Below are 25,944 nucleotides of genomic sequence, written 5' to 3'. Positions count from 1 at the left end.
GTTTTGCTAGACCTATGGGTGGTGACTCAAACAGCCCAGGCTTTTGACTGTGCTTCTGAATGCAAATCAGCTTGCACATCTCCAGAACTGCTCAGGTTATGCACGTCCCCTGAGCAAGATCCACAGGAGGGGATGGGACCAGTGCTTTCCAGGTATGGGTCCAGACAGGTCTGGCAGGTCTGTGCTCAAGGCAATCACTGCCTTTGAAATGCAGTCGTTCTCTAAAACATTTTCTTGAAAGAGACATCTGAAGCCTGCATTGAGAGAAGGAGGAAACCCAAAGAAAAAAAGAATCATAAAATTCCTTCATGTCTTGCATCTCACAAGTTCAGCCTTGCAGTGCAGCAGAAGGCTCTGTATTTCTGTGGTACTGCACAGGGTATTCCTAGGCATCTGCTTTTCTGTCAGGTTTCTCAGTAGCTGAGCATGCATCATTAATCAGACTTCACAGTCCTAAGCACTATTCAAAAATGGGTGAAAGACAAGAAAAAAGACTGATAAAGTGCTGCTTATTTCCTCTGAAATTGCACCAAAAAATAAATACACTTGCTCTATTTACATATATTTTATGGCTATAATTATGGGAAAGAGTCATACCAATGAAGGCAGTGAATCTGTAATTTGACTAGTTTGTGGAAGGAAAAACACAGTCTATACTGGCCAAGTATTTTGTGAGGAGGAGAACACTGAGAGGTGAATGTGTGTGGAATTCCATGTGTAGGACTAGTAGTATTTCCTGAGCACAACTACTGGAAGTCCAAATGCATGATGAGGTTTTAGAATTCATCAGAACCCTTTCTGGATTGCTCAGGAATTAATTTCACAGATGGAGGGAGGGCAAAAAAACCCCAAACCACCAGCTAACCAGTGCCCTTCAGACTTTGTGTATCTGTGTCCTTCTGAAGATAGAATTATTGATACTTTGGTGATTCTGGGTTTGTAGAAAGCAGTACAAGCTGAAATGTAAAATAATCATGGATACAGAAGGCAATTCCCCAAATGGTCAGCTTCAGTTTAGATGAAACAACAGAGTGGGCAAAGGGGCAGAAATGGGTTAGTCACATGACAACCTAGGATCAGAAATTAATACCAGGTTTTAAAAATATGCTTTCTGTAGTGCAGTTGTCTCATCTCAAAAGGAAACATGCTGGATTTTTTTCTTTCTTTAATGTAGTTGAATATATTCAGATCATTTATCTGTCATTTGGTCATAGGTAAGCCTAGGTCAGCACTTTCCATGTAAAGACCTTGTCAGTGTTTTGCTGTTAACTGAAAAATATTTAACTTGAGAAGAAACACGCAGCAAATTAATCATTCATTTATCTAGCTTTGCAAATAAGGGCTGCCAGTGGGCACCACTGACTGCTGAAAATACTTTCCAGAAGAGGCTGGGAGAGCACAAGAGGCATTGCCAGCACTGGGCTCTATCAACACACAACTCGTATCAGGTCTACTTGTCACTTCCATTTGATGAAACACTCAGTCCCCTTCCAGGACTCATTTGAATTACTGCAAAGACTCTGACAGGGCAAAAGAAACTGAATTGCTAGGTGGGAGTGAAAAATACTGTGTGACCAGTGACTGATACACTGACTTTAAAACATAGAATCATAGAGTGCATTGGGTTGGAAGGGACCTTTGAAGGTCATCTGGTCCAATCACCCTTCAGTGAGCAGGGACATCCACAACTAGACCACGTTGCTCAGAGCCCCATCAAGACTGACCCTGAATGTCTACAGGGATGGGACCTCTATTACCTCCCTGGGCAGCCTTTTCCAGTGTTCCACCTCCCTCCTAGTAAAAAACATCTTCCTAACATCCAATCTAAATCTACCTTTCTCTAATTTAAAACCACTGCCCCATGTCCTGTCACTGCAAGCCCTTGTAAAAAGTCCCTCCCCAGCTCTCCTGTAGAGCCCATCAGGTACTAGCAGGCTGCTATAAGGTTTCGCCAGGTTCTCCAGGCTGAATAGCCCAAACTCTCCCAGCCTGTCCCCACAGGGGAGGTGCTGCAGCCCTCTGATCATCTTTGTGAGTTTAATAATTTGGTTTTCCATTCTGTCAATAAATACATGAAGAATTGATTGAACTGAGACATCAAATACAATTTGGGGAGGCACTGTAGTCTTTCAGGGTGAGATAGGATCAGTGTCCTCACTGAAATTTACCTCAAACTTGGTGGATGAAATACTGAATCAAGAAACTCTGAGATCTTTGTTAAATAGTAATTATAATAAAATCTTTTATTTTGACAGCAATAAGTAACAGATGGGGAGAATGCTTTGCAAAGAGGCAGACATTCATGGGAAGAGAAAGCAAAGGGAGCTTCAAGGCAGGAATATGTCTAATTAAAACCAGTAAATCACTTCCTCTTTACCAATAGGGGGAAAAAAGAGAAAGGAGGCCAGGTGGAATGACTTTAGTGATCATCTAGCTACCACTGGGAGAAAGCCAAGTTGCAGTTATGAAGCATTGCATGTATTATTAGCTACTAGATGATAAATTTGTACTGATTTCCCCTAAAGAGAAAGTGAGCTAAAGAGAGCTAAGATGTGCTTATGGGATACAGATGTTGGTTCAATGCAGTGGATAAAAGGGTTCTCCTTTAGTGAGGAGAGATTAACTGGACACTATGCCTCAAGGTTGGACATTTAGCATGTGAAGAGTAAAAAAGTGGAGACACAATAACAACAGCAGATAAATTTGAAACAGATGAAGTGGAAATGAGATCATCCAGGACCTTTCAAGGATACTCTACTCTTGTTTTTAACTTTTATTGACCTTAGTGGACTTTCCTGAGAAACAATAGTTTGTCATAAGCTTTTAGTTAAGGTTGTGTTTAAAGTTACTTTAGAAATACTGAAGGGATAAAACCCCCTCTTGTTTTAAGGTTTGGCTTAAGCAACCAATAGGTAACTTCCTCAACTGGTGCTTTCCAAAAAGACGTTCTTTCACTTTTCTTTGAAGCTCCTTGTGTTAGCCCCTGTCAAGGATCCCACCCAACAACTGCCCATTCAAGACAATGGTCCTGTTTAAAACCTGTTTAACACAGTTTTCCTTAAGCATCATACACTGCATGCTTAGATTTGTCCTACTGAAATCACAGTAAACTCACAGAAGTCTTTGGAATTAATCTTAATTGAACAGAGAAATCAGAATCTGGCTTAGGATGTTAGATGCTGCAATTTATTAAGCAGTGTGTAGACTCACAGTGGGTGAGGCCTGCAGGTCTCACGAGCTTAACACAGCCAGGCACTAGTCTTCATGGGGACAGACTTCTCTCTCTGCCCCTATGGGGTAATTGATGGCTCACTGCAGATAGCTTAGCTGTTACATCCACCTGAAGAGATTACCAAAGCCTTACAAAGCATGGGAGTGACCCAGGAAATGTAGATGCAGTTTAAAGACAGAAAAAAGCTGCCATGCATGCTGGGATTCAAAAATGACACACATGCAGAACCAGTGGAGATGGAAATACAAGCAGGACATGGGGGGAAACAACTCCTTTACCTGCCTGTTTCTCTGTGCTCAGCTTCACTCTGTGTCTGTGAGGTGATGGGTTGGGTTTTCAGCTAATTTCATGCCCGGCATTAGCATGCTTTTCTATACACTGGACAGAATATTCCGGAAGAAAGAGGAGTTTGTCTTGTCTAAATTAGCATCTTTTAATTCAGTGTGTTGCAAGTAACCTCACATGTATGTCTTACAATAAAACCCACCTGAAAAGCACAGAGTCAATCATAACAAAGGAATGTTGATAGACTCAAAATGGGAGCTGCAAAACATAGCATTGCATTGGAAACAAAGGACAGCCATGGAGAAGAAAAGGTAATCTCAACCAAAGGGGCAGATGGACAGCTAGTGTAGAAATACATTGGTTTAGCTTTGAAATCAGCAGTGAAAGGAAAAGGTTCTTTAGTTAGGAGAATTCAGTTTAACCATTGTTTTAACATTTTGTGCCCTAAGCAAAAGCCACAGCTCTTTTTCTGCAGCACAGCCCTGGCAGGTTCCAGCCGTAGAGTCTGTGGGTTTCCAACTCTAGGAGCTGTAAATTTTATAACCCAGCACCCTGCGGTCAGAGCTGCTGAGTGTTGTGTCTGAAGTCAGGTGGTTGGTGTGTTAAAGGTAGACATTAAACAGTTGTGTTGAGGAACTGGAAATGTTTAAGGAGGTTGTTTGCCAGCTGTAAATTTGGGAGCAAATGCCAGTTGGCTGGGAGGATGCTGGAATGCATCCAGTTAAGTAGACTAGCACTGGAGGTCTTTCCAAATTTGTAGGTCTGATAACTTGGCCGTATGTGCAGACTTCAGTTATTGGGTTGTTAAGGAAGGGCTTCATAATGAATGCTTGAAAATACAGTAGAAAACCTTTTTATATGCTCATTATTTTGGCAGAATTGCAACTTTGCAATAGCATTGCATTCCTGATGAAAACTTGGTTGAACATTATACACTGTATACTGCTTTTCAGCTGAGTGCCAGGGCCTTTGAAGTGTATGTGTTTGTGTCCTGCAATATTTTGTCTCCAGTGCTTTGCCAGAGTTTGGTTTTGCCCCTTTTCTAAATAGCTGGGATGGTCTAGGAGGTGAGAAACCTGAAGAGGATGCAGGCCTTGTAGTCTGCTGGGTGGGAAGGGGCTCTAGCTTTGGCTGGTGGCCAGGAAAGGAGAGGAAGTTCATGCTGAAGTGAACTTGCCTGTTACAAGTGTGTCTGCCCTTCAATGCACGAGAAGGGGCTGTGGCCCAAGGTCTTGAAATGTGTATGGCCAGGGTGCAGGATTTACCCTAGAGGCACTCACTCAGCTGGAGGTTCTGGGCTCCTCACATCACTGTGTGGCTGTTTTCTGAAGTGCTAGATACTAACATGTCTTGTTCTGACTTGTCTGAGATCATTTGCTCTTCATTTCCTTCACTCTGTTGTAGCACCAGGAGGATATTGATGTAACAGGAGTAAAACTGGTATCCACTCTTATCTTCTTACTGTCCCTCCTCTGCCTCCTGTATTCTGTTGTTCAGGCTGCATTTGTTCTGCTTCTTGCCTTTCCTTTCACAAAGCAGAGCACTTCCAGAAGACAAGTGTTCAGTCTAATACTTGAGGGTATTTTTATTAGAAAGGTTTTAAGCTTTACTGGTTTTATGGCCACTGACAGTGGAGCTTTATAACAGTTGTCAGAATGAAATGAGACAAGGGCTAACCCTTACACAAGGTCTTGAAGTATGAACAAAACCTCCTCCTCTTCTGACACTTGACTTTCTAAAAGGCCAGATAGAATTTCAGCCTCTGCATTTGAAGGAACACAGAGCACCTACTGAAATGGGGAAAGTGAATCCTCATAGGACCATGACAGAGGAAATCTGACTTTGACTGTTGGTACATTAGCCAGAAAATAAAGCTACTCTCTAAATTGTTTCTGGCTGCCTAAGGTGCTGAGATCTGTGCTAATACCTTGGAACTCATAGGACCTTCCAGTGAGTAAAAGCAAATTAAAGTATTTTGAGGCCTGGTGTGTAACAAGAGTCAGGAAAGAAATTGGTTTAATTAAAGAAATACTTTTCCATGGCTCAGTTCTCAGTAGGGTTAGCACTTCCTATTTTCTCCTGAAGCACACTTTCTGAAGACATGTTCTGAACATCAAATATTTGTCTCAATTTGGCCTTAAGGACAGTACAGCGAACACAGATTATAGAAACCTGCTTTTTTCTACAAACTGTAATGTCTGTGGAGTTGAGGTTCAAGTTTCAGCATGACTGTGGAACAGCTCTTTTAACAGAGTTGGACTTTTTACTGTCAGCAGTCAGACAGCTTCCTGAAAATAAAAGTTTATGTGGAAGAGGTATTTTCCTTCAGCTGAAGGGGCTGTTAAATCTTACAAAACATTTACATCAAATAGTGATGAGTAGCCAAGGAAAAAAGAGAGAGGACGTTCTCCCACCCCATATCCTCAATCCATCCACTGTACTGCCACAGGCAAACTCCAGCACCTGCCAGTGGGCTCCCAGTGAGCATGGGGACTCACTTGGTTAGGGCTAGTTGCAGGTGCAGAGCACTGGGAGCTGGCGCAGGGGCAGTGACTAAAATTGCATTGCCAAGTTTTTGGATGATCTTGCACATCTACTGGAGCCATTTCTGCTTCACCAATTTAGTCCAATGCCTTCTGATTTAAAGAGGCATTATGCTGACCTCTGTATTTCTGCACTCTTCTGTTAACATGCCCTGCAGGTGTTAGTCCAAGTAAATGTATTGCTGGTTAGGAATTATTCTGATGCCTTTTAGCTTGTTGAACACTTAGGTCTCCTGAAAATCCTTTCCCAAGCAGGGTGTGTGTAAATACACAATCTGTGTAACACGGTTAGTTCATCTTCCTTCAGAATGACAGAATCCCTTTCTGTGCCCCCTCCCTTCTGTTTTTTTAAACAAACCCCTCTACAGATCCTGTTACAAGGCAAAAATCCTGGGATCGTTTGGGAATATACATTTTCCAAAAGCAACAATGAAAGCAAGACATCTGTCAAAAAGCAGAGCTACTCCTGGGTGACGGTGCAGTCCGAGTGCTCAGCTACCTGTGGTGGTGGTAGGTAACTTCCCAATTGCTAATCCTCTTAGTTTTCATTTTTTAAAGCATCCCAAACATTCCAGCTGCCTTTGATTTTGCAGATGTGTGTCAGTACACACAGGGGGATACACTGAACACCGAGTCCTTGGGCTTTTGTGGGACAACTTGTAAATGAAGTACCTTCATATTTCCTTTATAGTGAGGAAAAAATCCTGCCAGCCTCAATTCATGTCACTTACAGTGACTCAGTCTCCATTTGTTTAGGTCACTGTGTGTGCATTTGATACCTGGCTGTTGAAGCAAGGTGGGAATTGTGCTTTATTGTTGTTGTAATTTGGGAACATAGAAAGATACTAAATAATTAGTAACATTTGTCTTATCTGTAGAGAGTAATTGAACAATGAAATATTGTCAAGACCTTTACTGGCTGTTGCACTGTGATCTTCTCACTGTTTAATTACAGATATTTGAGTGCTGCCAGGCCAAAGTTTGCAATTTTCTCTTAAGTATTTTTTATTAGCATATTCCTCTGGGTATTTGCTTCATGCAGACCCTCTATTAGATTTTTTTTGATCCTGGATGGTCTGTCAGTGAAAGCAGAAAAGTAGCATGTGGGGCATCCTACAAAAAGAATTGAGAACTAACATTTTAGTGGCCTTTAAACTCACTTGGTCATACAAATAAGTCTGCATGGTGCACTTGTCTTTTATACCAAAGAACAGGGCTGGGTAACCAAGTAAATACCATGCCATGCTCCTCTGTTGGCTAAAAAAACCCAGGTGAAATTCAGGAATATCTCACCAGCTTGTTGTCAGACTTTGCAGCACCTCAGCAAATTGTTTATGGAAGAAAACCCACTAGGAGCACTGCAGGCATAAAACATGACAACTTCCTTTAAACCAAACGAAGCTTGCAGCATGGATATAAAGACGATGGAAACAACCCTATTTCAAACACTGCCGTGCTATGCCAATGAACCATGTGTGAGGTGAATGACATAGCTCAATTAAGTAGAAAACTACCAAATCCCTTCATCTCTTAAGGCATCTGTGGTCTTCTCTGTGATCTGTCCTGATGTTGATACCGGATAGAGTTCAGGTTCAGGACCCTGCAGAATTCTGAAGGCTGTGAAAAGCTGCAGAATATTTTGTTGCAGTTTGCTAGTGCATAAGGAGAGCTCTAAGCAAGCACTGCTGCTTTCTGTAGGGAATTAGGATTTGAAGAATTAGTAATTTCATGCTGGGGGATGACTGGCAGGTAGGGTGCTTCTGCCTAAAATGTTTCACCTGATTTCAACAGTAGCTGTGTGACAGAGAAGGACATTAACATGAAGAACACATTGCCAAATGAAATCCAGTTTTTTTTAGTTCAGATTGGTGGAAATGGATTAAGGATGAACATGGACTTGTTGAGTTAAAATTCTTCCCTACTTTTTGTGAGTAAACACCTGTTTTACTCTGGGTTTTTTTCTGATGCTGCCATAGGACACCTTACAGCAAAAGCCATTTGTTTAGAAGATCATCGAACACGAGTTAACTCCTCCTTGTGTGGCCCAAGGATGAAGCCTTTGACTGAGATAAAGCTCTGCAATGCCAATCCCTGCCCAGCATAGTAAGTTCTCTTTATTTTTGCACCTTTTGCCTGTGCCTTATGACTCAATTTGCCATGAAAGAAGTCCTCTCCAGCAGGTCCAGAGGATTGTATAGCCTGCTAGAGGAACCCACTTTTACTCTGTAAGGTAAAGCAGTAATTGTTTAAAACTGTTGTGTAGGCTTCTGCCCAAGGATAACAATAGAGGCGGTATTTCTAGTGCTGCTAAGCAGGACCTCCTGAGGATTGCTTGCAGCTCTGTCACCATGCTAGGGTTAGCTATGTGACACTGAGTAAATCTAAGTTGCTTAGAGGCCTGTTCTGCCACCTTTACTCACCTTGAATCAATAAGACCATTTCCTGAGTAAAGTGCTACTCCCCATGTGGAAGCTTGGCCCCATGACTCAGATTCCACATATTAGATTAGGTTAAAAGAATCTTGTGAAGTGTAATCAGTAATCTTTGGACAAAATGTCCCACAGAGTATTCTGATCCCAAGAAGAGGACTATCTAAACCAAATAAATTGTCAGCAATGCTCCTGGTGCCCACAAAAATAAATACAGAGACACTTCCTATGTGAACAGTCTTATTTTCTAGAAGACATAAGAAAGATGAGATGCAAGGGAAGGCACTGACACGCAGATCTGCAGTTAGAATCCAGCTGAACTAAATCAGTAGAGCTCCTTTGCAAACAAGGGAGTTACACTGATTTATAGGAGCTGTAGCAGGGGTCCTCTGGAAAAGAAACTGTTGTGTGCTCATATAATTAAAGACAGTATTATGTGGCTTAGAATAGAAATGGTAGATTTAAGGACACATTGGCCATCCTTCTTCTGCTGGTTGTTGGGTTTTCATTTTTGGATTCCTGACTGCAACTTCAATGTGACTTTAATTTTGCAGTGAAGGTCAGAAAAGCTCTGCTGTGTTGGACAGAACATTTGACTTCCAGAACAGGAGATTTGCTGAAGCAGTATGTTGAGGGTTTTACTCTGCAAGTGGTAAAAGCAATTGGCTGAGCCTGCTGCCCCGCTTCACAGAGCAGCACATTTAAGGAAAGGAAGTTGAATAGGAAGCATTCCTCATCTCCTCCAATCCAGAAGAGGATGATGGGGCAAAGCACAAGATGTATGTTCTGTGGTGGCTTTCTTTTGACTTAAAAATCCATAGTTGCAGTATGTTGAACATACCAGAAAACAGTCCAGTAATAGTTTGGAATTCCCTGCAAAATCTGAAGATGACAGAAGAATAGGCAGAATCCAAATTACAGCCTGTGACCACAAAAGGATGGAGATAAGGTTTACATAATGGCACCATCTGATATGAGAGCCCTGTGTTCCTGCTTCAGCAGTTTCTCTTGATTGCATTTAGCTACAGGATTTTCTCAATACCAATTTCAAGTAATCTTTGTAGCCAAACCCAATCTTTTCCTATGCAACTTACCTTCTGCCAGAACTATTTTTATCTAATGAACTCAGTGTCGTGTACACAGAAATGTATTGTCTGTGATGTTCCCAGGAGTCTTTTAGAGCAGTTTGTGCTCACCTTTGTTTTGATGTGGCATTGTTATGCTCTAAAGCTTCACCAAAATTGTATTCATTTCTACTGACCACACACAAACTTTCCATTTCTATTAAGCAGAGGTTCCAAAGTGGTTTGAACATCCACTGCTGCACCTATCACTGAAAATACTGAATATCCAGTCTGCCATGCAGTGCAATGTTTTTATGCTGGACTTGCTCTGATAATCTTAATTTTACTACTGCAAAATACAGTTAATGACCCAAACCTTGAAAAGAAAAACCATAAAAGCCCAAAGCCACCTCTAGGGAAAACCAACTCAACTCACTAATTAGCTAGGTTTAAAATCCTTAGTATGTATTAATGTGGGGAGGTTCTACATCTAGGACCATGTCTAAAATTAACAGATCCCCATTCAGCTGAGTGAAACTATGCCAGAATATCTGCTGAGGAATCTGCCCACAAAGTCACAGTATGTAATATTTGCCATAAAAGTGAGACTGCCAAAATAATACTACTACTAATAAAAGTACCTTTAAGAAATACCATGGAGGAACTAAAGAATGCTCAACAGCCAGCAAACACAGAAGCCAAATACATTAGGTGTAATAGCAAGGGAAGGAGGTGAATAATAGATGAGGCACAAGCCTGTCAGTTTTGTGACATGAAAGAGGCTTCAGGCTTACCAAGGTCAGTGAGGAGCAATTGCTGCATAAGAACAAAGACTTACTAGTCTGAGTAGGCACAAACTACTATCCCAACAGTAAGAAGACAGAACAGCATCAGTACTGCACACTGTTGCTGTTGGATTTGAGAGCTGCCAAATCTGGTCATAATTATTTATTTGAGCTAATGAAAGATACTCTTGGAGCACAGCCCAGATAGTCTTGGAAAATGGCAGTTTACTAGAGGACATTAAAGGAGGTTTATTGCCCTGTCCTCTGTGAAGAGGGAACCCTCTGAGCACTTAGAGTGGATAAATTCTTAACGTGACCATTTTGGGTTGCTCTATCAATCACTGTTGTCAGAAACATGAAGGCAAATGAATTAAAAGTTGTAAAATGGAGAAAACTATAACTTCTTTTTTTTCCTCCAAAGTTTGCATTGCAACAGTCCCAAAAGTTACAAATCAGACAAAAAACCCCCCCACTTCTGACGTGTTCTGGAATTACATAACTACTGACTTTTCATATTAGGATTGCTTTGTCCTTAAATTAGTGCTTTTAATATTTCCCACTACTTTTGGCAGTTACTGGTTACTAGACTGAGAGCTGGGATTTCTTCTGTTCCCAAAGGGATTTTTCCAAAATGGGCTTTTTATACATTTTTTTGCAAATTAAAATCAGCTTTGTTTTGGGGCAGCTGTGAACAGACAGGCAAATGGGATGCTGCTCAGCTTTCACACAGTAAGAAAAGAGAAGAGAAAGAGAGGAGCTTTCTTGCCATTAAAATGGAATGTAAGCAGCTATCCCAGCGTCCCCAGGAGTGATGCTGTGAGAAGCTGCAGAAGCAGGATGGGCCAAGGCTGCAGATTTGAGATGAGACCCTTTCTGTGTCAGAAATTATTTACAAAGTTGTTAAACTGCTATTTTTAAATCTCCAGCTTCATTTCAATGCTCTGTCTTTGAAGACAGAGTTCTTTGAAGACTGAGTTCTTAACTTGAGTAATCCTTTACTCATTCATAACTTCTTGGTTTCTCCACTTCTGTTTTCCTACTTCACCTTGTAAGCCTTTGAGGACAAAACCCCTTCGTTGTACATTTGCAAAATGTTCCACAGAGGCTGGGGACCCCCTCAGTGTTGCAATTATAGAAACAGCAAGCAGCTATTGACATTTCCAAGCTGAACTTATCCCAAGCAATTGGCAATAACTCTTCAGACGTTGGGTAACTTCAGTGAGATGATGCATAACTGAGGCATGCCTGCGACTGGGGTATGGATCTACCCAACAGCTTTTGCTTGTTAAATTTCCTCTGTTGTCTTTAGATTCTACATCATATGTCTGCCAAATTTATTAGTCTGAGGACATTCAAATCCTGGCAATGCTAATGACACAACGGCTGGTTTTAGCAAGCGAGCTCTGTTTTGTGACTAGAGGCCAGTACGGTTTGACATGAATACCATTGGACAGCAGCATGCCGGCACTGATTGCCCTCTGTGAGTGTGTCTGTGCATGATGCATCAGGAGGCACGTGCTCAGCTAAACTGACCCCATTCCTTCCCTGCTATGCCATCTTTTCGCTTCTGCCAGCTTAGGTGACCCTTCCTCCCGTGCCCTGTCTTCTGAGAGAGATGTTAAAGAGAAAACGTGGCAACAGAGGCAGAGCTGTGCAATAACTGAACCTTACCAATTTACACAACTCCCTCTGTCCGGCTTCTTCCTTCAGCCCTCGATCTGTTAGGCACTGCAGAGGTCTCTTCAGCAGCTAAAGTGACACAAAATGATCATCTTACCATTCTTGGGAAAAGATTTTTTCTTTCCTGTTTTAAAAAGGTTTTTAGATGTGGTTAAAAGGAATGGTGATTTGTTAGCCAGACCCTTAGATCAGAAGATACTCCACCAGTCTCAATGGCAGTGAATCTCTCCATCCCTGAGGAATTCCAGATTCCAGGTCAGATTCATAGGCAAGCTGCTTCTGGTAGATGATAATTGCAAAGAAGTAATACTAGTTTTTCTAGTTGTGTGATTTAGATTTCATCCCTAGCAAAGTGCTCTGTGCTTTGAAGAGAGGTTATGTAACTATGGGGTGTTGATTGCTGGAACAGATAAACCCTGAATAATTCCCATTTGATAGGTGGCTCCTGTGCATTGGGTTTATAAAGCCCACTGGACTCCTGTGTTTCTAACATCCATTTTCTCCTTCAAGCTGGTCAGCAGGTGAATGGAGTGCATGCAGCAAATCGTGTGGAGGAGGGCAACAAAGTCGTCCCCTTCAGTGTGTGCAGAGAAGAGCTTTCCAAAGAGAGGAGGTTGTGGCCCATTCCCTGTGTCCTGTCAGCACTCCCACACAGGTGCAGATATGCAATAGTCAGGACTGCCCACCTGAATGGAGCCCTGGCCTATGGTCTCAGGTAAAGGAAGAAAAACTTACATTTTGTCTGCTGGCATAATGAAAACATTGGCAAAAAGTTTGCTGTGAAAGAAGAATAATGCAAACTTTGTGAAGCAGAGTACTTTGCTAGTGGCTCTATCCATGAAGACAGCAAACTGTCACAGATTTTACCAAGCCTTCCTAAGTGCTCAGACAGGAGAGCTTGCCAGAAGTGGACGTGTGGTAGCCTTTTTAGTACGTGCAAAGAGATGGATCATTTTTACTGGGTTCATTACTTAAAGCTCTGTGAAGCCTTCAAAACCATTAACCCTCCTCTGAGATTACTTCCCAGAGTAATATTAACTTCTCTCAAAGAGGAAAGGCAGACAAGGAATGAAGAAACATTTGGGGTTAGAGTTGCATATTAATGCCCACACATTGAATTGATACATTAGTGATTTACAGGTCAGTAATCACTTCTCTGCTTTTGCCTTTGTTAGAGTAACTGTTCTACTACCGGTAGAGTACTGCTGCAGTTAACTGCCATGAGGGGCAAAGCGCCCCTGGGCAGATTCCTGCCTGCACACACCCTGCTTCACAACCCTGCAAACTGCCTGACATCAAACCAGCCTGAGCTAAAAACCACACACACAGAGCTCTGCTCTGCTCTTTATTTCACTACTGTTGGTGCTGGTATGAACTATTAGTGCAAGGGTAAATGCAGTACTGGCAAATCTGGGATTTAAGGGAGAGCTGTCACTACACATAGCAAAAGGAGAGATTTTATTTTCATGTCACATCTGCATTCAGTGATCATCGAGGCAGATTTAAATTCACTGGGAAAAAATCTATTCATTCTGTGCATACTTTTGGTACTGTAACTCTTAAGAACACTTAGACCTAAGAATTCCCAGCTGAGCTGCTCAGACTGCCCCTCCAGGGAATGTGCTGCAATGTGCCCTGACAGACAAGCAGCTACTCAATAGTCCACATTTTAACACTGACAAAGAAACTTTCTTCCAGTGTATACGAAGGAAACCTTCTGTGGAAGGAGAGTATAAAAAGCAGGTATGACCATTAGATAATTATAAAGGAAGAACAAAGGCTTCAAAGGCATTCACACATCCAGACTTCCCTTTCTCTAACGTAACAAATAAATCCAAAACCCATCCATTTTCCACCACTTTAGGAGGTGTACAATTCAAGTGGGGATTTTCAAATCAGGCTGTGAAAATGAAGCTCACGAGTCCTGCTGAAATGCAGAGGGCAGGCCTGGTGAATGAGCTCGTGAAGATTTTAAGATGCAGCTGAAAGCTGTCAGGTCACAAGCTCAAAGGAACAAAGAAGTGTGTAAAATATGCAGCCCCTCCACACAAATCAGAGTCATTTCAAATGGGAAGAGGTTTTTGTTTCTTTGGGGGAAACATTAAACCCACAGGTTTTCAGCATGCAAATAATCTTCTCAAAACTCTGGTGATTTAATATGGATACAGACAGTGCAGGATTCTGCCTTGAAGGCAATTAGAGGAGGATGCAGTAAGGCAGAGAGCTGGCAGCTGGCAGCATTGTTGCAGGACTGTTTAGTTCTTTATTTCATCAGAAGTGGTTGCTTCATGTATTTTGTTGTACGCTAAGGCAGTGAAAATTACAGAATACCTTTTTTATGAAGCACAGTCCAGCAGTGTGTATTTATTCACTGGTGACTTGTCCTAAGCTTCAGTTGCAGTCTTGGCAAGCAAAATATCTTTAGTCAAGTATCTTAACCATTGTCTGTATCAGATCCTGTCTCATAGTGAGATTCATTTGATGGAGTTACATATAGATTCTCTGAGTAATTCGCTCTGCCTCTATGTCATCCCTCTAGGCCAAGGTGAGGACAAAGTAACAAATAGCTGAGAACATCTTGCTGTGGGAAATTCTGCAATGGGAGGTTAGAACCAGCTTTCAGCTGTGCTGTCCAGGGAAGAAAGCATGTTGCTCACAAGCCCAACTTACCTCATCTACGGAAGAGAGAGGTTACTTATCTGCCCTGCATGGGGGCTGCAGAATTCACAGCTTACATTAGGAAAGCACTAAGAACAATGTTTTAGAATTGACACAACAGATGTTGCTGGTAGCTGTTTACCACTGGAATCTCAAGTTTACTTCTTTTTGTAATGGCAACACAGCTCTGCTGTAAAATGCAAACAATGCCAGTTTTCATTGCCTCTAGTTCAAATGAATATTTCTTTCCATCACAGTGCTCCAAGACTTGTGGGAGAGGTGTTAAGAAACGGGATGTCTACTGCAAAAGTACAGGTTCTCCTAAGGTTAAAATCCTGCCTGAAAGTATGTGCAGCAGAGACCATAAACCTGAATCCCAGCAGAGCTGTGTGCTAGGACGTTGCCCTAAAAACGACCGTCTCCAGTGGGTGATTTCTGCCTGGAGTGAGGTAAAGTGCTGCAGCTAGATGGCTTGCTGCCTTCCTTTGCTGCTCTTGGAAACGCTGACACACAGAAACCACCTAGGGGAAAGGAAGCTGAGCTGCCATTTGAAAATCAGGTTTTCAAGGCAAGACAGTTCTTCACATCCAGATGTGGTCAGATGTGCCCTGATGTCTCTGGTTTTCAGGACTTTCACTGGGCTGGATTTGTATTTCAGTTTGCACATCACAGAACACGGGCTTTGTGGGTTTAATTACATAATGCTGGCGTAGATTCACATCATTGGGGCCTGTTGCCCACAGCACATTATCTGATGTGTTTCTATGGATTTCAAGGGTGTACTTTGCCTTTGCAGTGCTCAGCCTCCTGTGGCCCAGGTACACAAAAGCGAGAACTAAAATGTGGTGAGAAAAGCATCCATGGGAAATTGATCACCTTCCCTCCGAGAAGATGCAGAAACATCAAGAAGCCAAACATTGACCTGGAAGAAGCTTGTAACAAGGGAGCCTGTCCATCACAGCCCTTGTATAACATGGTGTCTGGCTGGTATTCCTCACCCTGGCAGCAGGTAGGAGTGGGAAACTTTCTCTCCTCTCTCTCCCTGTCCTGACTTGCACTGTCTCCAGCACTGTTTGATGGCTTGGCTTTTAGAGAGTTTACAAAAGGACCGAGTTTCTGTGCCCAGTAGCTCAAGTAGCATCCCCTAGTGCTTTTCACTTCACAGCATTAAAGAACAAAAGAACTGCAGTGTGACTGCTGACTCTTGGATAGTGTTTCCACTGTAATTAGAAGGTGAGGTTGCAGTGCTGGGCTTAGAGAGCACCAGACCTAGAAAAGCTGCGGGATCATCTGACCCAGAAAGAACATGAGCTGGAGTGGCACAAACACCTGGCAAGCATAAAATGCTGAAGACTACGGCAATGTGAGTCCAGGCCACCTAGTTGAAAGCTAGCTCCTGCCTTACATTGTGCTGTAGTCAAATGTCTGATGGTATGGAGGAGATACCTCCAGTACTTAAGAGTCCACAGGCGTTCCCTGCACGTAGCCGTTCCCTAAAGAAGGTCACTCCACTGAGCCACTGAAACGTGATGCAGCTGGTCCACATCCATCATGTACTTTGGTGCAGCTCTTTTCTTTGTCCTGAAACCAAAGAATGTCACCTAAAAATGTTCTTCATGCTTGAGAGGCACTACATTCCACGCTTTTTCCAACACTTTGTTCTCAGTCTTCTTTGGCCTGCACTGTGGTTGAACTATTACACATCTATAGGCACAATGTATTTGAACATCCCTACAGATTGCCTGGAATTCCTTAAATGCTATGATTAATTATGGGATCAGTCTGCATTTGTTTCTACATTCTTGCAAACAAGCTTCTGTATTTCTGGAACTTATCTACTTTATGAGTCACTTATCAATGAGACACAGACTCATTGAATAACATTTACATGAAACAATGTATGCCTGACAATTGTAATCAGATGAAAATGATCACATTTATCTTAAAGACAACTCTTCATGAAACACATACAAGTAAAAGGCTTACTCATTTAAAAATACTTCATAGATCTTCCTCCAAATGCATAGTGGTTTTCCCCAGATACTGCTGCAGTTATGGTTCCAGTGGGAGTTTTATCTCTGCTCAGACAGCAGCATTGGGTCCAGGGGCTCAGAGTTCAAAAGAAATCAGTGCAGACAATCAAGAACAGGTTTTCAGTTTATGTCTCGATGTCTAAGTAAGGAACCAGATACTCAGCTGAGTCCTTAAATAACCAGGCTTTGGAAGGCAGGACAGATGCACATGTCTTTGAGAAACTGGTCCTGATGGAGCTTGCTGAATAGCCACACATCCAAGCCTGACCTCTCTTGCTTTGTAAGGCTCATCCATGGCCCTTGTGAGTTACTCCTTTGGCTTTCGTGGGCTCCCAGACAGCCTATACTGAAAGGTTTACCTTTTTTCTCTCTACAGTGCACAGTGACCTGTGGAGGGGGAGTGCAGACCCGGAGCGTTCAGTGCCTGCGCCAGGGAAGACCAGCTGCTGGGTGCTTGCCCCATCAGAAGCCAGCGGTCCTGAGAGCCTGCAACACCAACTTCTGCCCAGTCCCTGTCAAAAGAGGTAAAACTCAGCCTCAAATGCAGCAGCAGAGTTGGTTGCTTTGACCTCTGTATCCAGTAAAAATCACCTTTTACACTTACTGGAGATTAGTATCTGGCATGTTCTTTCAAATGATTTTTCCCCAGACTTTGCAGCTTCAGTTATTCTTTGATACCAGAGATCTCTCTTCTCAAAGGGAACCCTCTTAAAGCAGGCCTCAGTGAATAACTGACATAAAAATAAAACAAAACCAGGGCTATGTTGGTTTCTTTTTAAAGTATGTCAAAAGATGATGCCATGTGGTGCTAAGCTGCAGCTTTCTATCATCTTGTTAATTTTACATACAAGCATTCCATGCTGATACAGTTTTATGATGAAAAATACCAACTTCAGAACTAAGCCATAAAAATTTGCCATTTGTTTTGAGTCTTTTAAAGTCAGCCTAAGCTTCAAATTGCACCCATATCCTGGGAGTCCAAAAACGCTTTGTCTAGAGCGTCCTTCTTGTCTCACTGCTTCTGGTCAGTGTATGACATGAAATTAAGGTCTGTCCCCACTTGTATGTCTTCTCTATTCCTCTGCACCTCTTCAGTGTGTTCTGCAGTTCTAGGGGAGCAGGAGGAGCGAGAGGTTTTGTATCACTCTGAATGATGAAGGGGAATTCTCACAGTCCCACCACAGACAGAGCAAGTGCATTAGCCCCATCCCACTGGGTTGCTTACAGGCTGTTTACAGTTTGTGACTCCTCCTTAACTGCAAGTGTAAGGCTCATGGAGGCCCAGGTTTGTCCCATGTAATGCTAACTCTCTAGGTATGCTAAAGCACTCTAAACATCCCTAAACATTTCACAGTCCCATATGCTGTCCTGTTACCATTTTAAAACTGGGAGCTGAAAGTAACCTCTATAAAACCTAGGCCAGACTGCAAAAGAAAGGTGGCAACAGAGTTTGGAACAAAGGTCAAGCTCTGACCCTGCATACTGTAAATTGACATTAGCCAACCACCCCTCCTCTGTACAGATTCCTGGCATAGACTGTGGACAGAAAGCCTGTAAAACTCAGTCATGTGTTAACAGACCACTCTGCTTCATCCACTCAAGACGTGTATCAAACTGATCTGTCAGGAGACCTGAATCCAAACAAGGCTATAGAGCTGAAATGATCCTAAAAGGGATAAGTAAATAGTTCTGCTGTTTTTATAACTAAATGTTCTTAACACATCAAATTAACCTTCCTCAAAAGCTCTGCTGTGTTCTGGAGTTTCTGTATTACATCCTTTTCTGTCACGATACAGCAAGCACTTTTCTTTCACCCATGCTGTATTTCATGTCTGGAGTAATGTCTGTTATTAATTTGGGCCTTGGCCTGTTTCTCTCTCTCTCTCCCCACATCTGCAGGAGCCCTTTCCCCTTTATTATAACTGGGTCGTCAGGCTCCAGAGATCAATTATCTCTTCACTGCTCTCTAACTTTCTGTCTAAACGAGCAAAAAGAGAGGGAACCAGCTGTGCTGGAATCACACTGAAGCAAATCAGTCTCTATTATCAGCCATGCAGCTCCAGCTCAGTGATCACAGTCAAGAAATTAATGATTCAGGAAGGGTTTGCACACTTTCCATGCCTAACTGGGTCACTTCCCTGCCCCTGTTAGAAGCAGTTACGGTCACCCTAACTCCGAGTAAATCTAACTGCTTAAGTGAATGAAAATTTAAACAACATACAAATACTTGAGTAAACAGAAGTGAGGAACCCACAGTCTGATCCACATCCATTGAAGTTCCTGGGACTCTTTGTGTTCATTCCAGCAGTCTTTGGATTAGGTCCCAAGGGTAGAGCTTTGGGCCATACTTCTGTAATGCCAGCACCGCACTCCAATCTTCCAAAGGGGCACAGAGATTTATTCACGTTGCCTCCCCAGTGCTCCTCAGGTGTTTTCAAATAAGTGAGTCATAGTTTTTGGAAAGCATAGAATGGTTTGGGTTGGAAGGGACCTTCAGAGGTCATCTTGTCCAACACCCCTGCAGTGAGAAGGGAGCAGGTTGCCCAAAGCCTTGTCAAGCCTCACCTTGAATATCTGCAGGGATGGGGCCTCAACCATCCTAGGCAGCCTGCTGCAGTGTTCCACCACCCTCATGGTAAAGAACTTGTTCCTAAAATCCAGTCTAAATTGTCTCTAGTTTGAAACCATAGCCTGTAGAGGAGCAGCACAAGGGTGCATAAAACCCACAGGAGGGATTAGTCTCCTTGCTCAGCTGTAATGCAGATTTAAGTTGTCACAAAACCTTTTCCCTAAGAAAGAAGGAAATGGGAGGGGTCAGTCTGTAATCATCACAGACTAAGGTAAGTGTTTCAGTTAGAAAAGACTTTAAAGACCATCAAGTCCAACCAAAGTTTACCCTTCCATGGCAGGAGAGTTTCTCCCTGGCTTAGACTGGCTTTCCTCACTTTATGCTCTGCATGTTTTTCATGTTGTCTGCTTTGGGTCCTTCCAAGCAGTAAACTCTGTCTGGTGGACAGTACATGAAGAAAGGTGAAAGCTGGTGCTGAACTCCTAGTTGTATCCCTGCTGGCACTCAGTTCAGAGTAGAAAGGCAATGTTGCAGAGTGGGAAGGCTGCAGCTTGGAGTCCAGCTTCACAGAATGTTAGGGACTGGAAGGGACCTCAGAAGAGCAGCAAGTCCAATGTCTCTGTCAAAGCAGGGCTGCCTAGAGCAGGTCACATGGGAACACAGCCAGGGGGGTTTTGATTGTCTCCAGTGAAGGAGACTCTTCCTGGACAACTGTTCATTCATGGACAGCATCTTCTTTATGTAATAAGCCTTCATTTACAGACAGGCTTATGATGTAAAAAAGGGAGGAATAAAATGGTATCATAAAAAAATAAATACATTTCGTATTTAACTAAATTTCAGGATGATCAAAAGGTGAAGTGGTGACTAATCAGCAAAGATTCCTAGAGAGAGACAGAGACAGAGATGACTCTTGGCCCCCAGAATACGAGGAAGTTGTCTGTGCTGTGTGAGGGAGCATTTATCTTCTGTGACTCAGCTTAGCTGATCTGAGAATGCAGACAACGGTGGCTAGATTTTTCTTCACTGTCTCCTTGTAAATTCCTTTTATTGACCATGTAAACAGTAGTTCTGAGAGGCAAATGGAATCTTTTCCCATGCTCACAAGAGATTTCAGTTTAGCTATAAATTTTGCTAAACCTCATTTAAGTGTCTTGCTGCTCTCTCAGACATGGTGAATTTCTTTATAAATCATCCCAGTGAATCATCACTCAGCTCTCTGAAAGAAACATGAAGCAGCCACTGCAAAACTGGAGAAAGGAGCAGCTATGACATGCTTTTGAAGTAACTGGGCTGTGTGTATGATGATCTGTACAGAAATTTAAAATCAATTTGAAATCAAATCTGAAGTGAAAATCCAGGTTTGTTTGTGTTTGGAATTAAATGCTTGGCTTTCAGAGGGCATCGTTGTCAGGCCCTCTCTCTTCCCACTGCAGTTAATGAAGATTTCACCAATATGGCATAGTCAAATTCCTGATTCATGCCATTTCACTAAAGTGTCTGAGAAAAGTCTTAAGCTCCCTGCATGGTCAAATGGAGCAAAATTAGTCCCTCTAGAAAGCGCTGGAATACAAAGCAGAGCATTTTGTGCAGAGCAGAATCCAGGTACTGAGACTTCCATGCACTTCTTGTGTACGTGGACACACGCTCGAGGCTGACACTGCTTTGAGGTGCAGGCAAACCGATGTGGTGCTGATGGCAACAAGCAATAGGCAATGAGTGTGGAGTAGGCTCATTTGTAGAGGACCTGGCTTTAGGGTCATTATTTGTCATTAGACCTGAAAATACAGATGGCTTTTTTATCCTCTGCTGCCTTGTGTATTCCTGAACCTCAAAGGGTGCTCTAAACCTTTTCATTCCCTTCGCTTCTGATGCTTTGATTATATGAGCTCCATCAGTTAACAAATGAAACATCTCTTAGCAAATTAAAAAAGAAGTTAGCATTTTTGAGATGAGAGCTAATTCATGATTCTCCTTCTTTGAGTGGAGTCACCCATCCTGTTTTCAGTATGACTGTTGCCTGACTCGCAGACTTGCTAAAACACAGTCTTACCACATTGCTTGGATTTCTCTCCTTCAGATGATCCTTCTTGTGTGGATTTCTTCACTTGGTGTCATCTGGTACCCCAGCATGGTGTCTGTAACCACAAATTTTATGGCAAGCAGTGTTGTAAATCATGCACGAAGAAGAACTGATAGCAGTGTGTTATCTGAACCCTTCAGTGACAGGATTCTCCTCTTCAGTTTATGTTGGAATTAACTTTGCTTGGAGGCAAGACATGGTGCCACATAAACCACTGATGGAGGCCTTTTTTCTGAGGGAGTGTCTGAGGTACAGTAATTGTTGGATAGATGTTGAAAAAGGAATGTTTCTTTTTTCCCTTCATCTGCTGACCTCACTAAAGCACAGGGTACTATGGCTCACTTGAACATGGAGACAGGAGGGGCAGTTCTTTCATTAAGGTGTCACTTTGCACTGTCTTACGTTATGAGGAAGAAATTACGGCAAGGAAGCCTTTGTTGGTTAATTTACGAGAATGCAAAGCAAAAAGAAACTGAGACCTCGAGAAGGAAGGTTCTAGCATGGCAGCAGGACAGATCTCACTATCAGAAGTGTTTGCTTTTCTGTTCTTACAATACACTCAGCCCAGGGTAAGGAAGCTGCTCACTGCCACCTTCACGGGAAGGCCTTCAGATGGCTGCCGTCCAGAGACTGCGGTGTCACTCGTGTGACCACAGGAAGTAACTAGTGCACTACAAAGATAAATGGTGCTTCTCTGTTAGACTTGCTGCTGGAAAAGCAAGTTTGGCATCATCCTATGCTTTTATCCTTTTGAAGAATTCATTTTCTGCTTTGTGTAAAAACTCAGAGGTGGTTAACTAGTAACTTGAAATGTATTCCTAGAAATATGCAACGTTAGAGTATTTGGAGTTTTAATATTGCTGTGTTACAAGTAAAATAGAATTTCCTCAAGGAACTCAGAATTATTCAGCTCAGTGGTTATGTTTTCAACTTTCTAAGCTCATTAAATATGTAAGTTTAAAATTTAAACTTGATATTGTAGGTATTTTTCAGAAGCTAGGTCGTTGGAATGCCAAGATCCTGAAGAATGTCTTCCTTTTAATCTCAAATCTCTGCAAAAATTCTGATTCATCTCTTACCCAAAGGGACTAACAAGAACATTACAGTCCATTAATTCATACTAAACCTCTCTAAATAGTTATTTATTCACAGTTTATATGAAAATAAAAAAAACGAAAAAGTGGAAAACTCACTCTAACCAAATAAAATTCTATTTTTATACATTTCCCTAACACTTTGCTTAGTTCAGATTCCCCCAGCAAATGACAGAAATGTAACTATAATGGTATTTGTAGTCATTCAGGCTGAGCTAATCAGTGACAGAGCACATCAAAGAGATTCATAGATTAGGTTGGATTAGGTTGCAGCCCCCCTGCCACAGGTAGGGACACCTTCCACTAAACCAGCTTGCTCAAGGCCTCATCCAAGCTGGCCTTGAGCACCTTCAAGGAGGGGGCAGCCACAACCTCCCCATTTTCCAAGTTTCTGCCTTGAAAGAATACCCAACCCAGCTGCCAAACGTGCTCTGAGACAGAGCTGTGTTCTGCTGTAATTTTCTGAGGAGTGGCTATGTTTATCTAATTCCACCCCATCCCACAACTTGGTTTGATGAACGTACTTCAGGCCTACTGGTTTTGTAAAGCATCCTTTCAGCCTAGGATTAGCCAGCTCAGCACTAATGCCAGACAGTGGTCACTTAAAATTAGCAGTTCCTTCTGCAGCAGTCGAAATGAAAACCATGAATTCTGTGATACTTCAAGAAATGATGATTGGAAACATATCTCAGCCTGCATTGCTGTCTTGACATTGGACACTGTGTAATTATAACCTGGGCTTTTTTTGCTTTTTCTAGGAAAACTACAAGGGGCTTTTGTTTGGGGTTTTTTAATAATTGTGTCCTTTTTGTTATTTTATGTAAAATAATTAATTTATTAATGCATAGCTCTTCCTTTATATTTCTTTGCTCACTTCCTTAAGTGGCAACTGAGGGGAAAAAAATGGTAGCATCACAAAGTATGAATGATGGTGTAAAAAAAGGCAAAAACTCTAAGTGTAATATTTAATTATTTTATAAGCTTTGTAATAAAGTACTCTAACTGTTTCATTGTATTTGGAATTGTAAAATTCATGAATAAAAGATGGAGGCTATAAGTAAATACCAAACATCAGGAGTGGTGTATGCACTCGTTTGCACTTGTGGCGGTTGTCCCATAGTAGTTTTAAGTAAAGCATTACCCTGTTTGTTTCTGCTGCTTAGCTGGCTGCTGGCTGTGACTCTGAGCCTGTGCCAGTTCTGGGGAGGGGTAGTGACAAAAGCTGCCCACAAGAAAAGCCTCCTCCCCAGGGGCAGTGGAAACAGCCACCACAGCTGTGTGTGACCTCTCTGCCAGGTCTGGTATGGGTTAACATTGGTGAGGACCCCTGGCACAGTGGCTGTGAGTGTTAACAAGCCATCATGATGAATGGGAGGTCATTCCTTTCAGGCACTCAACGTCAGCCATATGTACTAAGGTCATGTGAAACTTCTCTACTTGTGAAGGTCCCATTATACTGGCAAGTGAGGAATGCACCACTGCTTCAATGGAGTGAATATATTGTAGTTGCCTTTTAAGAGCAGAAGATGTTTCTCATTTGAATGGCCACCCCACCACTGAAGCAGCTGGCTTGGGTTGTGCCCATTTCGGGCACAAAAAGGCAAAAGGGACATAATTTCTTGGGTTTATTTTCATAACAACACAAAAGCTAAAATACACTAAAATACATCTGCCCTCCAAGTGCAAGACAAAACTGACCCTATTGCTTCTCTCCCCAAGACAGCAGACACCTGTGTGTCACAGAACCAGCATGATTCTCTGCATGTTCTTATCAGCAAGGTGGTTTGCTGGCTAAGAAGCCTCACTCAAGACAGCAGGAGGGTTTTACAGCCTCTCCCAGCTGCCTGGGGATACTTATTTTTTTCTTTAAATGACTGATCTTAGGAGTTCCCAAGCCAAGCAGGAGCTACACCAATTCACTGATTATTTCATATATATTCTTCAGTATGTATTTGCCACTTTACCCTTCATTCACCACCACAGAGTTCCCTGCCAACAGCAAGCTACAGAGAGCAGTGTGATAGAAAACACTGAGCAAGGCTTACCATATAATCTAGTAAGTAGTAATAAACAGTACATCAGGCTGCTTCTGAAGGATTCCCAGCAAGGGCTCTTTTGACCATGATTTGGACTAGTGATTTAAATAATGAATGTGCCCACACAAGAATTCAGACACTAAACTGCTTTGTGTTCTGGGCTAGAATTCAGGAATTAAAGTGAACTGACGGTTGTCAGTGAATTACAGTGTTGGAGATGGATGTTGAAAGAGGAAATATTGCATAAAGATGTGCTATTGTGTGGTTGGATCAACCCCAAGTCCACAACTGCTTTATTGCTGAGCCCTTACAACGACATTTGATATGCAAAGCTTGGCAGTTTTCTAGAAGTATATTGCTGCAAGGCTCACTTTATAAAGCAGAATGGGGTCTTTTCACAAGCTCCATTTCCTGTAGTCAGATTTCATCACTCAGGTAAAGGATGCATCTGCCTGAAACTCAAACAGATATTTAATGAATGGCTTGATTGTGTAAATCAAACTCAACTATCTTGGATGCCCAGAAGACATGAAATGTGGGAGACAGAAGAACATTTCACCGTATGTGGTTTGAGGGTAACATGAGCCATATCCCATATTTCCTTTATTTTTCAGCAACTCCTATTCAAAAGCATCAATAAAAGAAATTAACATTATTATTTCCATTGTAATGGAAGTCCAACCCTGCTGAGTCACTGGGATCCCATTGTGTACAACACTGTATACACATGTCATGAAAGGCTTACCGAGGGTGCAACAAGAAACAATAGGCAAAGAATATGTTAACAGTGAGCTCATTGTGATTAGCAGAAAGCATTGCTCGTGGCTCACTGTCTGGGCACTGCAGAACATTTCAAAGGCAGCTCCATACAGATAAGATCTCAAAAAGCAGCATTGAGGAACCGTATCTTGAATCTATTTTGAAAGCAAACACTGAGCATTGCTGAGGTCTGAGAGGAGGGTAGAAGGGAAAGGCAGCAAGGAAGCTGGGATAGAGTGCAATGAATCAAAAATGAGGTGCTCAGTGCTGAGTCCTAACCAAGCTACCATGAGAGGAAAGCAGTAGATGTGAATCCTTCGAATATTGGTGTTATTTGTAATACTATGTATTAAATCCTGTGATTCTGTATAAACTGGGAGTTATCAGGGACTAGAGAGACAAGGCAGTAAGTGCTCTTTCCATCAAAAACTGCTTTGAAATAAGGAGCTGCTGCTGCTGCTGCTAGAAAGTCCTTTATATTCCTCTCCAGCTGCTATGCATGAACACCAGCCAAAGCAAGCTGACCTTCCTGGCTACTTCCTGCACACAGCTCACCACTATCACAGGTATTCTTCATCTCCTGCTCTTCAGAGCAAATCCAGGCCCAGGCTGCACTGGAATGTGTCTTTCAATGCCTATTACATTCTGGAGTTCTGCACCTTGCAGCTTACAACTAACACTTGCTTCCCACAAC

The 25,944-nt window shown here is 42.3% G+C and overlaps 1 protein-coding gene across 3 annotated transcripts in view; it reads left to right on the top strand.

Annotated features, from left to right (window-relative positions):
* The window catches only part of ADAMTS18 (ADAM metallopeptidase with thrombospondin type 1 motif 18), a 78,848-nt gene extending 55,347 nt beyond the window's left edge, over nt 1-23,501 (top strand). For all 3 annotated transcript variants that reach the window (XM_068161607.1, XM_068161608.1, XM_068161609.1), the window contains 7 exons: nt 6,429-6,570; nt 8,037-8,163; nt 12,529-12,733; nt 14,934-15,125; nt 15,473-15,685; nt 17,086-17,233; nt 21,359-23,501. In XM_068161607.1, the coding sequence (XP_068017708.1) occupies nt 6,429-6,570; nt 8,037-8,163; nt 12,529-12,733; nt 14,934-15,125; nt 15,473-15,685; nt 17,086-17,233; nt 21,359-21,474 (1,143 nt within the window). In that variant the 3' untranslated portion in view covers nt 21,475-23,501. The remainder of the gene's footprint in view (nt 1-6,428; nt 6,571-8,036; nt 8,164-12,528; nt 12,734-14,933; nt 15,126-15,472; nt 15,686-17,085; nt 17,234-21,358) is intronic.
* Nucleotides 23,502-25,944: the final 2,443 nt, after the last annotated feature.

The sequence above is a fragment of the Melanerpes formicivorus genome, unplaced genomic scaffold, assembly GCF_026170545.1.
Source record: "Melanerpes formicivorus ecotype bairdi unplaced genomic scaffold, bMelFor1.0.p_v2 SCAF_59, whole genome shotgun sequence".
In the NCBI taxonomy this organism is placed as follows: domain Eukaryota; kingdom Metazoa; phylum Chordata; class Aves; order Piciformes; family Picidae; genus Melanerpes; species Melanerpes formicivorus.
The sequence above is the reverse complement of the archived record's forward strand: the minus strand, read 5'-3'. Positions and strand labels throughout refer to the sequence as shown.